Source organism: Entelurus aequoreus, linkage group LG05 (assembly GCF_033978785.1).
Source record: "Entelurus aequoreus isolate RoL-2023_Sb linkage group LG05, RoL_Eaeq_v1.1, whole genome shotgun sequence".
In the NCBI taxonomy this organism is placed as follows: Eukaryota; Metazoa; Chordata; class Actinopteri; order Syngnathiformes; family Syngnathidae; genus Entelurus; species Entelurus aequoreus.
This window is the reverse complement of record NC_084735.1, coordinates 19,039,153-19,056,090: the sequence shown is the minus strand read 5'-3', so window position 1 is coordinate 19,056,090 and position 16,938 is coordinate 19,039,153. Positions and strand designations below refer to the sequence as shown.

Below are 16,938 nucleotides of genomic sequence, written 5' to 3'. Positions count from 1 at the left end.
AATAAAAAGTCATTTGTGAATAAGAATCAATTTCTAAAACGATGTGTTTAGGCCGTGTCCATGCAACCAGGGGAAGCTTTATTTAAAGGCCTACTGAAAGCCACTACTACCGACCACGCAGTCTGATAGTTTATATATCAGTGATGAAATCTTAACATTGCAACACATGCCAATACGGCCGGGTTAACTTATAAAGTGCAATTTTAAATTTTGCGCGATATATCCTGCTGAAAACATATCGGTATGATGACGCCTGCGCGTGACGTCACGGATTGTAGCGGACATTTTGGGACAGCATTGTGGCCAGCTATTAAGTCGTCTGTTTTCATCGCAAAATTCCACAGTATTCTGGACATCTGTGTTGGTGAATCTTTTGCAATTTGTTTAATGAACAATGGAGACAGCAAAGAAGAAAGCTGTAGGTGGGAAGCGGTGTATTTCGGCCGGCTGCAGCAACACAAACACAGCCGATGTTTCATTGTTTACATTCCGGAAAGATGACAGTCAAGCTTTACCATTGGCCTGTGGAGAACTGGGACAACAGAGACTTTTTCCAGGAGGACTTTGAGTTGGATGCGCAGACGCGCTACCGTGAGTACGCAGCTGCGGCTTCCAAACATTTGATCGCTTGCCCGTACATGCGTGCTGCTATGTGCATGTCACGTACGTAACTAAATATATGTACTTTATGAACTTTGGGGAGGTGAACGGTACTTTGGGCTGTGGGATTGCGTGTGTTGTGCGGGTGTTTAAATTGTATTGGCGGGTTATATGGACGGGAGGGGGGAGGTGTTTGTTATGCGGGATTAATTTGTGGCATATTAAATATAAGCCTGGTTGTGTTGTGGCTAATAGAGTATATATATGTCTTGTGTTTATTTACTGTTTTAGTCATTCCCAGCTGAATATCAGGTCCCACCCGCCTCTCACAGCATCTTCTCTATCTGAATCGCTTCCACTGCCCTCTAGTCCTTCACTCTCACTTTCCTCATCCACAAATCTTTCATCCTCGCTGAAATTAATGGGGAAATCGTTGCTTTCTTGGTCCGAATCGCTCTCGCTGCTTGTGGCCATGATTGTAAACAATGTGCAGATGTGAGGAGCTCCACAACCTGCGACGTCACGCTACTTCCGGTCAGGCAAGGCTTTTTTATCAGCGACCAAAAGTTGTGAACTTTATCGTCGATGTTCTCTACTAAATCCTTTCAGCAAAAATATGGCAATATCGCGAAATGATCAAGTATGACACAGAATGGACCTGCTATCCCCGTTTAAATAAGAAAATCGCATTTCAGTAGGCCTATTATATAAAATAATACTTTTATGAGAGAATCGGTTTTAATCGAGAATCAACGGCTTATAGTCTGGTGCGGCTTATATATGGAAAATATTTTCCTCTTCTAAAATGTAATGGGTGCGGTAGGGCTGGGCGATATGGCCTTTTTTTAATATCTCGATATTTTTAGGCCATGTCACGATACACGATATATATGTCGATATTTTGCCTGAGCCTTGAATGAACACTTGATGCATATAATCACAGCAGTATGATGATTCTATGTGTCTACATTAAAACATTCTTCTTCATACTGCATTAATATATGCTACTTTTAAACTTTCATGCAGAGAGGGAAATCACAACTAAGTCAATTTAGCAAAACTGTATTTATTAAAGAGTTATTAAGCAGTGGCACAAACATTCATGTCATTTCAAAACAGAAAGTGCAAGATTGTCAGAGACATTTTAAAACAAGCTATGAGTGCACTTTTGTGCATGACGTCACTAAGATGACATATCAAAACAACACTAAATTAAAATGCACTTTTTGTACAGAACGCCACTACAATTGTTTAAAACAAATAAAGTGCACTTTTGTGCATGATGTCACACAAGATATTTCAATAACTGTCAAATAAAAATGAGCTGCATAATAGGAAATCAAATAGTGTATGTTCTTCGCTATGTGGTAGGTTTCTCCTTATGTCGTGGACTATTTTTTTCATACGGTGTTGATGTGGAAATGGTTGCCTCGGCATTTTGTTGGTGTTGCACCGAACGGAGATGTTGACATGCGGAGTAAGCACTCTTAATTCTCTAGCGGGTGACTTTTCAAATGATGCTACATATTAGCAGCAATGCTACTTTTTGTAGCAACACTTTTGCCCCACACTTGACAAATTACGGTTGTCTGTTCGACATCTTCCCGCTTGAAGTCAAACCACCGCCAGACGATAGACCCACTGCTGTTTTTCTTGAGAATTAATTCTTCCTTCATTTGTTACCAGATTCGCACCTTCTTTCTCACGTATTACCACTCGCACCACAGCTAACGTTATCCATGCCGCTACCTCTCTGCTCGCTTGTTTACGTCTCTGTGAGAAGGAGAGACAAGAAAGAGTGATAAAAGCCTATAGTGTAATGCCCGCAGCTAAAAGCAACTGTGTGAGAACGTATACTCGAATATCACGATATGGTCAAACCCGCGATATATCGATTATATCGATATATCGCCCAGCCCTAGGGTGCGGTGTGTGTGAAATACAGTATTTTCCCTGATACTCTGGGTTTAACAGCGGATTCTGATTTATTGGCCAAGTCTTTAACTCCGTCCGTGGTTACGTTAACGTGGGAACCATACGGCCTAACTTTTTGTTGTTGAGTTTAGCGATTATTGATTAGGCATACTAGTTCGGTGCCAAACTTCTTTTTTCACTCATACTCTGTTATGTTTCACTGTTACAAGCTCAGAAGTTTGAATGCACGTCGCTCAGCCCATGAATCGTTTTTTTTGTTCATGATCGTGAGAAGCCAAAATCAAAATCAAGATTGAAATTCGATGACTCGTCCAGCCCGATAAAGGATTCAGATAAGGAAGCAGGAAATGATGCGATGATGGAAAACTAAAAGACGGAGAAGGTGCAGGCACTGGAGTTAAGTGCTAACAGTCAACATGGCTACAACTGTCCCGTCCACTCCTTCACATGCTCCTGGTCTATTACAAAAACACAGAACAAAGTTTTTTGTCTACCTTGAGGTTGGGAGTCTGAGTTTGGTCCATGGTGAACCTCATGAGGATGGTGAACTGGAGGTCATTGGGGAAGGACTCGCTGCAGAGACAGAGATAGCTTCCACTCAGCAAAAGGACAGCGCTAGCATAAAAGGATGATGGCACTTTGAGTGCGGCTGACCGGGTGACGTCCAACGCCCTCTGAACTTTGGCCTGCACGGAGCCCAGCAGGTCCGCTCCCATCTTCTTGAGCAGCTGTGTGAGCAGGACAAACAGCCAGTCCTGCAGGTCGTCCTTGTGGACCAGGATGAAGTCCACAAGCGTCTCCAGGAACATACTGAACACCTAAGACAGGGGTGTCAAACTCAAATACGGAGTGGGCCAAAATTTAAAACTGAACAAAGCCGCGGGCCAAAGTTGAACAAATTAACCTTTTAATAGGGACCCAAACAAGTTTTGTATTAAATATTGAACAAGCAAGGCTTATATAACTTTATAGTGACATGCAAAATCGAGTTTCAAATAATAATAATAATAATAATAATTAGAAAATATCAATGGCATATCAAATACAATTTAAATAAAAATGTAATGCCTCTTTTCTATTTGCAGCCTTCTGAGGTAAATATCAACATTAACTTTTTCCACAGGCTAATACATTTGAAAATAAAATAATGATTAAACCAATCATTCAGGACTTTAAACTGCTCAGTTTGCAACACACTGATCTAATCTGATGTGCCCAAGCCAGATACCTGCCATCTTTTCTTGGATGCTAGTTCATTAATATCGGGGCTCAGGCTTTGAGCTGAGGCAACCTCCATTATCGAACGAAGGTGTTCATCAGTCATTATATCTCGTATGCCACAGTCTTGGGGGCATGCCTTACAGGCACTGCTTTTAACGTCCTCTACGAGCTGACGTCACGTCCGCTTTTCATCCCTTCTAACAACGGGCCCGCCCAGTCACTAAATATGAGCGGCTTCTGTACGCACACACGTGAATGCAACGCATACTTCATCAACAGCGATACAGTTTACACTGAGAGTGGACGTATAAGCAACTTTAACATTGTTAGAAATATACGTCACACTGTGAATCCACACCAAACAAAACAGACAAACACCTTTCGGGAGAACATCCGCACAGTAACACAACATAAACACAACAGAACAAATACCCAGAACCCTTTGCAGCACTAACTCTTCCGGGACGCTACAAAATACACCCCCGCTACCTACAAACCCCCCCCCCCCCCACCCCCCCCACACACACACACACACACACACACACACACACACACCTTGTAGCGTCCCGGAAGAGTTAGTGCTGCAAAGGGTTCTGGGTATTTGTTCTGTTGTGTTACTGTGCGGATGTTCTCCCGAAATGTGTTTGTCATTCCTGTTTGGTGTGGATTCACATTGTGGCGTATATTTCTAACAATGTTAAAAGTTTTTTTATACTGGCACCCTCAGTGTAACCTGTATCGCTGAAGATCAAGTATGCGTTGCATTCACTTCTGTGTGCGTGCCAAAGCCGCACATATTATGTAACTGGACCAGCACTCGTTGGACTGGACGAAAAGGGGATGTTACAATTCTCGGGAGGGGCACTGAAATTTGGGTGTTTCCCGGGAGGTTTGGCAAGTATGACAATTAGCGGTGTACCGCGGCACCGCGGCTGTATATGATCGCCGGGCCAGCTCTAGTGTCAACTTGATATCGCCTCACGGGCCAAGTGAAAATACACGGTGGGCCAAATTTGGCCCGCGGGCCAGAGTTTGACACCCATGACCTAAGAGGAACACACACGGTTTCAGCGGACCCCGACTTAAACAAGTTGAAAAACTTATTCGGGTGTTACCATTTAGTGGTCAATTGTACGGAATATGTACTTCACTGTGCAACCTACTAATAAAAGTCTCAATCAATCAAATAGCCATGTATCGACGTCTTCAACTTCACTGAAACAACCCAAGACTATAAAGGTTATTTGTCTATGAAATTGTTACATGTAACACTGTAACATTAAATAGCACAACATCCATCCATCCATTTTCTACCGCTTGTCCCCTTCAAGGTCGCGGGGGTTGCTGGAGCCTATCTCAGCTGCATTCGGGCGGAGGGCGAGGTACAACATATAAAGTAATAAAGATGAACTTACAGTTAAGAATACCCTTATTAACATTGTGTTTTAGTCTATAACATAATGTAAGATTTAAAGTGCATCAATATGCCTAAAATTCAAAGGAAAAGTATCCTTAATTAAACTATGAACATTTTTTGACCAACTTAAATACTTTGATACTGAAAAATAGAATTAAATAAACTCAGTTTCTTAATCACAGGGGTAGGGCCCTTTTGTTCTTAGCTGTGGCAATACTCAGTTGTAATACACGTTTCCACCACTTGTGGCAGTAATGACAAAATCAAACAAACAAAGACGTTTCTTAAGCGCAAAAATTATGACTAAAGTGGCGAAGCTGTAATTTATTTTGTACTTTAATTCTATTGAGAGTTTAAACATATACATTCTTATTTATTTTTCATTTAGTTCTAATTTATTTATTTTAGCACTGCATAATTGTGTGCCCAATTATTTATTTTTACATGTCCCTTCTTTTGCAGTAAATGTGGTTTTTTTTGTAATCAGCCTGACATAAGCCTTGATAATAGTCGTCGTGATAATGACATGCTTTCATATCATTTGACAAACTTTATCCTGTTAAACTGTAAGTAGGTTAGATAATTATTTAATATGATGAAAATCAAGAGTGAGATTACTAACTCAGTGTTAATATTTGAATGGGCCCCAAACCCCTTGTAGAGGAGTAGTTGGGCCCCTAGGTCAAAAAGGTTAAGAACCCCTGTTGTAAGACAAACTGAACAGTCCGCTTGTGATGGATGGATGAATGAGAACATCCATAGACAACACAATAGTTGGAGTCTGAAAAGACACTCAGTACCATGCAACCAAAAGCTGAATGAAGTTCAAAAGTTCCACTCCCTCTACAATTTCACAGAAATCTGTTGTGTATTTCTTGCATAAACCTGCATACTGTCTTCCTTGTAATGTTTTGTGACAAAATGACTGCTATAAAAGTCTGTATCGGTCCTTTTATTATAACAGGTTTTGTGGTTATTTACCCAAGTCACCAATTAGATTTTTGGAAATAATAAAAAGACCCACAAAGTTCAGAGAATCCCTATATCATGAGGTTTCCCCCATACACCGATAAGCATCAGCTCGCTGCTACTTTTAGGTTCTCCATCGAGCCCTCATTATCCGGTGTCTGGTACCCACCAGCGACCTACTCAACCACAGCGTCTCTGCTTTGGATTTGACATAGACAGCTTTAGCCCGCACTGTGTGGGCACTCGGACTTTGACAATCTAGTAGTTGAATCGCAAATTGGATAACATCTTGGAGAATCTTTCCACTCTGCAAGGCGAAATGACGATACATTTGGGAGCCAGAATAGACAAATGGAGCAGACAAACCATTGGAAAGCGGTTTGCGCACCCTAACTAAAACAACCCTTATCTAGGGCTGTACAGTGAGAGCATTTCAGTCGTGTTTGCGACTAAAAATAGCTTGTGCGAGTATTGAGAAAAAAACTAAATGAGCACACGTACGAATACAGATTTTACCCTTTAATTAGCGTTTTGCTCCTGAAATAAATCCATCCAAATTGGATCGAACGAGATTACAATTTTCGGCCATCTGTATAACATGTTTAAGGGGGCGTATGGCATAGTGGGTAGAGCGGCCGTGCCAGAAACCTGAGGGTTGCAGGTTCGCTCCCCGCCTCTTGACATCCAAATTGCTGCCGTTGTGTCCTTGGGCAGGAAACTTCACCCTTGCCCCCGGTGCCGCTCACACTGGTGAATGAATGATAGGTGGTGGTCGGAGGGGCCGTAGGCGCAAACTGGCAGCCTCGCTTCCGTCAGTCTACCCCAGGGCAGCTCTGGCTACAAATGTAGCTTACCACAACCACCAGGTGTGAATGAATGATGGGTTCCCACTTCTCTGTGAGCGCTTTGAGTATCTAATAATAAAAAAGCACGATATAAAATCTAATCCATAACTTAAACCATAACCAAATGGACAAGTGATTGACATGGAGGTGTAATTTATCACTCTGTGCATGCCGACAGCTGTGTGTGTCCCTCCTGCGCCATGCACAGAGAGGAGCGGGTCTATAGCTGTAGTGGGGATGTGTGAGAGCTCCAAGTCTTGCAACACGAAGGAAAAAGGTCTCAGTTGGTGGAACTGGTCAGTAAAAGACGTTTTTTCCCCCACCACTTTAAAACTTGACACAAACTGCACTGCGCGCCAGTAACTACGATGGTCGGAGGTAATATCGAACAGATCAATGATTGAAGTGACAAACTTGTCATCCAAACAATACCCCGTTTGTTGACAAGAACATACAGCCATGGAAGCACCAAACTCATTTTGGCTCGGGGGCCGCATGGAGGAAAATCTGTGCACACGCGGGCCGGACTAATAAAATCATGGCATTGAAACTAAAAAAATAAAGACAACTTCAGATTGTTTTCTTTGTCTTACTTTGGCCAAAAATAGAACAAACACATTCTGAAAATATTACAATAAAAATATATTTTTTAAATAAATACTCCCCATACTAAAGTGTTACCAAAAACATATAACTTTGTCTTGAATTTGTCTTTATTTTTCACTAAAGAAGGGTTCGGTGAATGCGCATATGAAACTGGTGGGGTTCGGCACCTCCAACAAGGTTAAGAACCACTGCTTTAGATGTTTTAAGTAACGTTTATGACAACCTTTTTCCTAAACACAATATAGAATGTGAGATGTAACAGGATAATGCTTACATTTATCATTTGTTTTCAAAACGCTTACAAAAAAGTGGCACCCCAAAAATTTACTGTGGGACCCCATTTTTATGACTTGATGGGGTCCTTGGGACCCCATTTTGAAAATTCCCAGCGCCAACACTGATTCAGTATTGGTGCTGTTTGCGGGCCGGTTCTAATACCAATCAAATATCATCCCGTGGGCCGTAAATAATTCCTTCGCGGGCCGGATCTGGCCCACGGGCCGTGACTTTGACAGATAGGTACTAAATAGACCTAAACGACAATTTGTCTCCCTGGCGGGGTCATGCTGCATACACCCCAGCGAGACAACTGCAGCGAAAGAAATCCGTCCCCCATTCTTGAAAGACACTCGGGCTTATGGACAAAACACACACCCATGGACTACAATACACATACACACACATACCCTAACCCATACTTGCCAACCTTGAGACCTCCGATACCGGGAGGTGGGAGGTGGGGGGGCGTTGGGCGGGGGCGTGGTTAAGAGGGGAATATATTTAAGCTAGAATTCACCAACTCAAGTATTTCATATATATATATATATATATATATATATATATATATATATATATATATATATATATATATATATATATATATATATATATATATATATATATACATATATATATATATATATATACACACACTACCGTTCAAAAGTTTGGGGTCACATTGAAATGTCCTTATTTTTGAAGGAAAAGCACTGTACTTTTCAATGAAGATAACTTTAAACTAGTCTTAACTTTAAAGAAATACACTCTATACATTGCTAATGTGGTAAATGACTATTCTAGCTGCAAATGTCTGGTTTTTGGTGCAATATCTACATAGGTGTATAGAGGCCCATTTCCAGCAACTATCACTCCAGTGTTCTAATTAGAGATGTCCGATAATATCGGTCTGCCGATATTGTCGGCCGATAAATGCGTTAAAATGTAATATCGGAAATTATCGGTATCGTTTTTTTTTATAATCAGTATCGGTTTTTTGTTTTTTTGTTTTTTTTTATTAAATCCACATAAAAAACACAAGATACACTTACAATTAGTGCACCAACCCACCCCATTTACACTCATTCACACAAAAAGGTTGTTTCTTTCTGTTATTAATATTCTGGTTCCTACATTATATATCAATATATATCAATACAGTCTGCAAGGGATACAGTCCGTAAGCACACATGATTGTGCGTGCTGCTGGTCCACTAATAATACTAACCTTTAACAGTTAATTTTACAAATTTTCATTAATTACTAGTTTCTATGTAACTGTTTTTATATTGTTTTACTTTCTTTTTTATTCAAGAAAATGTTTTTAATTTATTTATCTTATTTTATTTGATTCATTTTTTTAAAAAGTACCTTATCTTCACCATACCTGGTTGTCCAAATTAGGCATAATAATGTGTTAATTCCACGACTGTATATATCGGTTGATATCGGTATTGGTTGATATCGGTATCGGTAATTAAAGAGTTGGACAATATCGGCATATCGGATATCGGCAAAAAGCCATTATCGGACATCCCTAGTTCTAATGGTACAATGTGTTTGCTCATTGGCTCAGAAGGCTAATTGATGATTAGAAAACCCTTGTGCAATCATGTTCACACATCTGAAAACAGTTTAGCTCGTTACAGAAGCTACAAAACGGACCTTCCTTTGAGCAGATTGAGTTTCTGGAGCATCACATTTGTGGGGTCAATTAAACGCTGAAAATGGCCAGAAAAAGAGAACTTTCATCTGAAACTCGACAGTCTATTCTTGTTCTTAGAAATGAAGGCTATTCCACAAAATTGTTTGGGTGACCCCAAACTTTTGAACGGTAGTGTATATACCTGTCAAAATTGTTTGGGTGACCCCAAACTTTTGAACGGTAGTGTATATACCTGTGTATATATATATATATATATATATATATATATATATATATATATATATATATATATATATATATATATATATATATATATATATATATATATATATATATATATATGAAATACTTGACTTTCAGTGAATTCTAGCTATATATATATATATTTATTTTATTATGCATATAAATAAAATAAATACTTGAATTTCGGTGTTTTGGAGGCTATCCAGTAGATGGCAGTATTGTCCTGTTTAAGAGTGTCACAACATTGCTGTTTACGGCAGAAGAACTGCTTTACGGTAGACTAAACGTGACGGCTGTTGTTGTGTGTTGTTACCGCGCCGGGAGGACGTTAATGAAACTGCCTAACAATAAACCCACATAAGAAACCAAGAACTCGCCCTCGATCATTCTACAGTTATGACGTCATTGGGCAGGCAAGCTGTTTATATTGTGGGAAAGCGGACGTGAGAACAGGCTGTCCCCACTCAGGTCCGCATTGAGCTGGAGGGGGCGTGGCCTGCAGCTCTGGCTGAATACCGGGAGTTTGTCGGGAGAAAATTTCTGCCGGGAGGTTATCGGGAGAGTCGCTGAATACCGGGAGTGTCCCGCTAAAAACGGGAGGGTTGGCAAGTATGCCCTAACCCCAACCCACGCCTTCGCAGCCTAAAAACCCTTGCACGTCTCCAGTTTTGTGTGCCGTAACTTATTGTTGCTCGAGGTTTTAGTTTTTCTGGTCTTGTACGTCTGCTTTTGGACGGATGCATTTAAAAACTAACGTTTTTGTATTTTTTTTTTAAAGTCCAATGACAATAAAGTTCTATTCTAAACAATACTAACAGCGCTCCATCAGCCACAGGTGTGAGTCTGATAAAAGAATGTTCCGCTACAAAGCGATGCCGAGGTCATGCAATGTAACACCGTCTCTATGAGAGAAGCCAGTGTTGTGCTGTTGCCTTGGTAACCGGTTAGCCTTTCATCTGAACACAGGACAGAAAAGTCAAACTTACTCTCTGTGGCGTTCCGTGGGGGAAAGCGGCATGGAGGAGAAAGAGAGAGACACAAGATTAGAATTCAAGTGGACACCAATCCAGCATAGAGGTGTTGTCTGTGTGAGGTTCAGTGCAGGAGAGATGAAGGAACAAAAGAAGGCAACGATGCATTTCTTTGTGATGAGATGCAATACCTTGAAGGAGGCTGAGCTTATACCGGATTCTGCCGTGCCGTACACCCTGCCGGAGTCTCGCTGAAATTCATTGAAATCATCAAATATCAAAAGTAAAAAAAAAAAAAAAAAAAAGGATGGGCACGCTTGTGTGGGGCGACAGCTGTTTGCCAGTTAGATCGAGCGCCGAGCAGCTGGTTAGTCCAAGAGAAGGATTGTGTCTATATTGTGTGTGTTTGGTATTTAGGAAGTGGCAGCGAATGCAGCGAGAACGCCTTCAAGAACGACCGTTCCGAAGAGAGTGAGGTCAAAGGTCAAAAGTGCGGCGTGGCATGCCGTGAGAAAACACTGTGCGGCACACGCTGCATGCCTGTGTTGGCGTCATGCATGCAGGTGAGTGTGTGTGCTCTTCACAGTTCTCTGTTCTTGCTTGGGAGGGGGGCAGAATCCGGTACAGTGAGGAATTGGGGGAGGGGAGGGCGACATGGTGTAAAACCAAAGCAAAGTGGGTGAACGTGTGTGACGTGCACTCCATGCAGCCATACCTTGCTGTGGGGGTCGGCAAACATTCGGGTGAAGATTTCGCACAGCCTCTTCAGCTCCACACGGCTGCACATAAAAAGAAGACATTGTGAAGGATGTGCCTGTAAATATTCTCATTCATCGGGTTATTGTAGTCGACGGGTTATTGTAGTTGTCGGGCTATCGTAGTCGTCGGGTTCTTGTAGTCGCCGGGTTATTGTAGTTGTCGGGCTATCGTAGTCGACGGGTTATTGTAGTCGTCGGGTTATCGTAGTCGACGGGTTATTGTAGTCGCCGGGTTATTGTAGTTGTCGGGCTATCGTAGTCGTCGGGTTCTTGTAGTCGCCGGGTTATTGTAGTTGTCGGGCTATCGTAGTCGACGGGTTATTGTAGTCGTCGGGCTATCGTAGTCGACGGGTTATTGTAGTCGTCGGGTTATCGTAGTCGACGGGTTATTGTAGTCGCCGGGTTATTGTAGTTGTCGGGCTATCGTAGTCGTCGGGTTCTTGTAGTCGCCGGGTTATTGTAGTTGTCGGGCTATCGTAGTCGACGGGTTATTGTAGTCGTCGGGTTATCGTAGTCGACGGGTTATTGTAGTCGCCGGGTTATCGTAGTTGTCGGGCTATCGTAGTCGACGGGTTATTGTAGTCGTCGGGTTATCGTAGTCGTCGGGTTATCGTAGTCATCGGGTTATCGTAGTCGTTGAGTTATCGTAGTCGTCGGGTTATCGTAGTCGCCGGGTTATCGTAGTCGCCGGGTTATTGTAGTCGCCGGGTTATCGTAGTCGTCGGGTTATCGTAGTCGCCGGGTTATTGTAGTTGTCGGGCTATCGTAGTCGACGGGTTATTGTAGTCGTCGGGTTATCGTAGTCGACGGGTTATTGTAGTCGCCGGGTTATTGTAGTTGTCGGGCTATCGTAGTCGACGGGTTATTGTAGTCGTCGGGTTATCGTAGTCGTCGGGTTATCGTAGTCGCCGGGTTATTGTAGTCGCCGGGTTATTGTAGTTGTCGGGCTATCGTAGTCGTCGGGTTATCGTAGTCGTCGGGTTATTGTAGTCGCCGGGTTATTGTAGTTGTCGGGCTATCGTAGTCGTCGGGTTACCGTAGTCGACGGGTTATTGTAGTCGCCGGGTTATCGTAGTTGTCGGGCTATCGTAGTCGACGGGTTATTGTAGTCGTCGGGTTATCGTAGTCGTCGGGTTATCGTAGTCGTCGGGTTATCGTAGTCGTTGAGTTATCGTAGTCGTCGGGTTATCGTAGTCGCCGGGTTATCGTAGTCGCCGGGTTATTGTAGTCGCCGGGTTATCGTAGTCGTCGGGTTATCGTAGTCGCCGGGTTATTGTAGTTGTCGGGCTATCGTAGTCGACGGGTTATTGTAGTCGTCGGGTTATCGTAGTCGACGGGTTATTGTAGTCGCCGGGTTATTGTAGTTGTCGGGCTATCGTAGTCGACGGGTTATTGTAGTCGTCGGGTTATCGTAGTCGTCGGGTTATCGTAGTCGCCGGGTTATTGTAGTCGCCGGGTTATTGTAGTTGTCGGGCTATCGTAGTCGTCGGGTTATCGTAGTCGTCGGGTTATTGTAGTCGCCGGGTTATTGTAGTTGTCGGGCTATCGTAGTCGTCGGGTTACCGTAGTCGCCGGGTTATCGTAGTCGTCGGGTTATCGTAGTCGTCGGGTTATCGTAGTCGTTGAGTTATCGTAGTCGTCGGGTTATCGTAGTCGCCGGGTTATCGTAGTCGCCGGGTTATTGTAGTCGCCGGGTTATCGTAGTCGCCGGGTTATTGTAGTTGTCGGGCTATCGTAGTCGACGGGTTATTGTAGTCGTCGGGTTATCGTAGTCGACGGGTTATTGTAGTCGCCGGGTTATTGTAGTTGTCGGGCTATCGTAGTCGACGGGTTATTGTAGTCGTCGGGTTATCGTAGTCGCCGGGTTATTGTAGTCGCCGGGTTATTGTAGTTGTCGGGCTATCGTAGTCGTCGGGTTATCGTAGTCGCCGGGTTATTGTAGTTGTCGGGCTATCGTAGTCGTCGGGTTATCGTAGTCGTCGGGTTATCGTAGTCGTCGGGTTATCGTAGTCGACGGGTTATCGTAGTCGCCGGGTTATCGTAGTCGTCGGGTTATCGTAGTCGACGGGTTATTGTAGTCGCCGGGTTATCGTAGTCGTCGGGTTATTGTAGTCGCCGGGTTATTGTAGTTGTCGGGCTATCGTAGTCGTCGGGTTATCGTAGTCGTCGGGTATTGTAGTCGCCGGGTTATTGTAGTTGTCGGGCTATCGTAGTCGTCGGGTTACCGTAGTCGCCGGGTTATCGTAGTCGTCGGGTTATCGTAGTCGCCGGGTTATTGTAGTTGTCGGGCTATCGTAGTCGTCGGGTTATCGTAGTCGCCGGGTTATTGTAGTCGCCGGGTTATTGTAGTTGTTGGGCTATTGTAGTCGCCGGGTTATTGTAGTTGTCGGGCTATCGTAGTCGTCGGGTTATCGTAGTCGTCGGGTTATCGTAGTCGACGGGTTATTGTAGTCGCCGGTTAATCGTAGTCGTCGGGTTATTGTAGTCGCCGGGTTATTGTAGTTGTCGGGTTATCGTAGTCGACGGGTTATTGTAGTCGCCGGGTTATTGTAGTTGTCGGGTTATCGTAGTCGACGGGTTATTGTAGTCGCCGGTTTATCGTAGTCGTCGGGTTATTGTAGTCGCCGGGTTATTGTAGTTGTCGGGTTATCGTAGTCGACGGGTTATTGTAGTCGCCGGGTTATTGTAGTTGTCGGGCTATCGTAGTCGTCGGGTTATCGTAGTCGACGGGTTATTGTAGTCGCCGGGTTATTGTAGTTGTCGGGCTATCGTAGTCGTCGGGTTATCGTAGTCGACGGGTTATTGTAGTCGGCGGGCTATCGTAGTCGTCGGGCTATCGTAGTCGTCGGGTTATCGTAGTCGTCGGGTTATCGTAGTCGCGGGTTATTGTAGTCGCCGGGTTATTGTAGTTGTTGGGCTATCGTAGTCGTCGGGTTATTGTAGTCGCCGGGTTATTGTAGTTACCGGGTTATTGTAGTCGACGGGTTATCGTAGTCGACGGGTTATCGTAGTCGCCGGGTTATTGTAGTCGCCGGGCTATCGTAGTCGACGGGTTATCGTAGTCGTCAGGTTATCGTAGTCGTCGGGTTATCGTAGTCGCCGGGTTATTGTAGTCGTCGGGCTATCGTAGTCGTCGGGTTATCGTAGTCGTCGGGTTATTGTAGTCGCCGGGTTATTGTAGTTATCGGGCTATCGCAGTCGTCGGGTTATCGTAGTCGACGGGTTATTGTAGTCGCCGGGTTATCGTAGTCGTCGGGTTATCGTAGTCGTCGGGTTATTGTAGTCACCGGGTTATTGTAGTTGTCGGGCTATCGTAGTCGTCGGGTTATTGTAGTCGCCGGGTTATTGTAGTTGTCGGGCTATCGTAGTCGACGGGTTATTGTAGTCGTCGGGTTATCGTAGTCGACGGGTTATTGTAGTCGCCGGGTTATTGTAGTTGTCGGGCTATCGTAGTCGACAGGTTATCGTAGTCGTCGGGTTATCGTAGTCGTCGGGTTATCGTAGTCGCCGGGTTATTGTAGTCGCCGGGTTATTGTAGTTGTCGGGCTATCGTAGTCGTCGGGTTATCGTAGTCGTCGGGTTATTGTAGTCGCCGGGCTATTGTAGTCGCCGGGTTATCGTAGTTATCGGGCTATCGCAGTCGACGGGTTATTGTAGTCGTCGGGTTATCGTGGTCGTCGGGTTATCGTGGTCGTCGGGTTATTGTAGTCGCCGGGTTATTGTAGTTGTCGGGCTATCGTAGTCGTCGGGTTATTGTAGTCGCCGGGTTATTGTAGTTGTCGGGCTATCGTAGTCGACGGGTTATCGTAGTCGACGGGTTATTGTAGTCGTCGGGTTATCGTAGTTGTCGGGCTATCGTAGTCGACAGGTTATCGTAGTCGTCGGGTTATCGTAGTCGTAGGGGTTATCGTAGTCGTAGGGGTTATCGTAGTCGCCGGGTTATCGTAGTCACCGGGTTATTGTAGTCACCGGGTTATTGTAGTTGTCGGGCTATCGTAGTCGTCGGGTTATCGTAGTCGTCGGGTTATCGTAGTCGTCGGGTTATCGTAGTCGTCGGGTTATCGTAGTCGTCGGGTTATCGTAGTCGACGGGTTATCGTAGTCGTCGGGTTATCGTAGTCGTCGGGTTATCGTAGTCGTCGGGTTATCGTAGTCGCCGGGTTATTGTAGTCGCCGGGTTATTGTAGTTGTCGGGCTATCGTAGTCGTCGGGTTATCGTAGTCGTCGGGTTATTGTAGTCGCCGGGTTATTGTAGTTATCGGGCTATCGCAGTCGTCGGGTTATCGTAGTCGACGGGTTATCGTAGTCGTCGGGTTATCGTAGTCGTCGGGTTATCGTAGTCGTCGGGTTATCGTAGTCGCCGGGTTATTGTAGTCGCCGGGTTATTGTAGTTGTCGGGCTATCGTAGTCGTCGGGTTATCGTAGTCGTCGGGTTATTGTAGTCGCCGGGTTATTGTAGTTATCGGGCTATCGCAGTCGTCGGGTTATCGTAGTCGACGGGTTATTGTAGTCGCCGGGTTATCGTAGTCGTCGGGTTATCGTAGTCGTCGGGTTATTGTAGTTGTCAGGCTATCGTAGTCGTCGGGTTATTGTAGTCGCCGGGTTATTGTAGTTGTCGGGCTATCGTAGTCGTCGGGTTATTGTAGTCGCCGGGTTATTGTAGTTGTCGGGCTATCGTAGTCGACGGGTTATTGTAGTCGTCGGGTTATCGTAGTCGACGGGTTATTGTAGTCGTCGGGTTATTGTAGTCGTCGGGTTATCGTAGTTGTCGGGCTATCGTAGTCGACAGGTTATCGTAGTCGTCGGGTTATCGTAGTCGTCGGGTTATCGTAGTCGTAGGGGTTATCGTAGTCGTAGGGGTTATCGTAGTCGCCGGGTTATCGTAGTCACCGGGTTATTGTAGTCACCGGGTTATTGTAGTTGTCGGGCTATCGTAGTCGTCGGGTTATCGTAGTCGTCGGGTTATCGTAGTCGTCGGGTTATCGTAGTCGTCGGGTTATTGTAGTCGACGGGTTATCGTAGTCGTCGGGTTATCGTAGTCGTCGGGTTATCGTAGTCGTCGGGTTATTGTAGTCGCCGGGTTATTGTAGTTGTCGGGCTATTGTAGTCGACGGGTTATTGTAGTCGTCGGGTTATTGTAGTCGTCGGGTTATCGTAGTCGACGGGTTATTGTAGTCGCCGGGTTATTGTAGTTGTCGGGATATCGTAGTCGTCGGGTTATTGTAGTCGCCGGGTTATTGTAGTTGTCGGGTTATCGTAGTCGTCGGGTTATCGTAGTCGTCGGGTTATTGTAGTCGCCGGGTTATTGTAGTTGTCGGGTTATCGTAGTCGTCGGGTTATCGTAGTCGTCGGGTTATCGTAGTCGTCGGGTTATCGTAGTCGTAGGGGTTATCGTAGTCGTCGGGTTATCGTAGTCGCCGGGTTATTGTAGT

General features: G+C 44.5%; 1 protein-coding gene across 1 annotated transcript in view; it reads right to left on the bottom strand.

The window, feature by feature from the left end:
- clasp2 (cytoplasmic linker associated protein 2) overlaps window positions 1-16,938 on the bottom strand; it is a 178,680-nt gene that overhangs the window by 18,020 nt on the left and 143,722 nt on the right. Inside the window, exons 31-35 of the mRNA XM_062047295.1 lie at window positions 11,465-11,528; window positions 10,941-11,000; window positions 10,765-10,767; window positions 3,190-3,353; window positions 3,030-3,108 (exon numbers count right to left, since the gene is read on the bottom strand). Coding sequence (XP_061903279.1) covers window positions 3,030-3,108; window positions 3,190-3,353; window positions 10,765-10,767; window positions 10,941-11,000; window positions 11,465-11,528 — 370 coding nt within the window. The remainder of the gene's footprint in view (window positions 1-3,029; window positions 3,109-3,189; window positions 3,354-10,764; window positions 10,768-10,940; window positions 11,001-11,464; window positions 11,529-16,938) is intronic.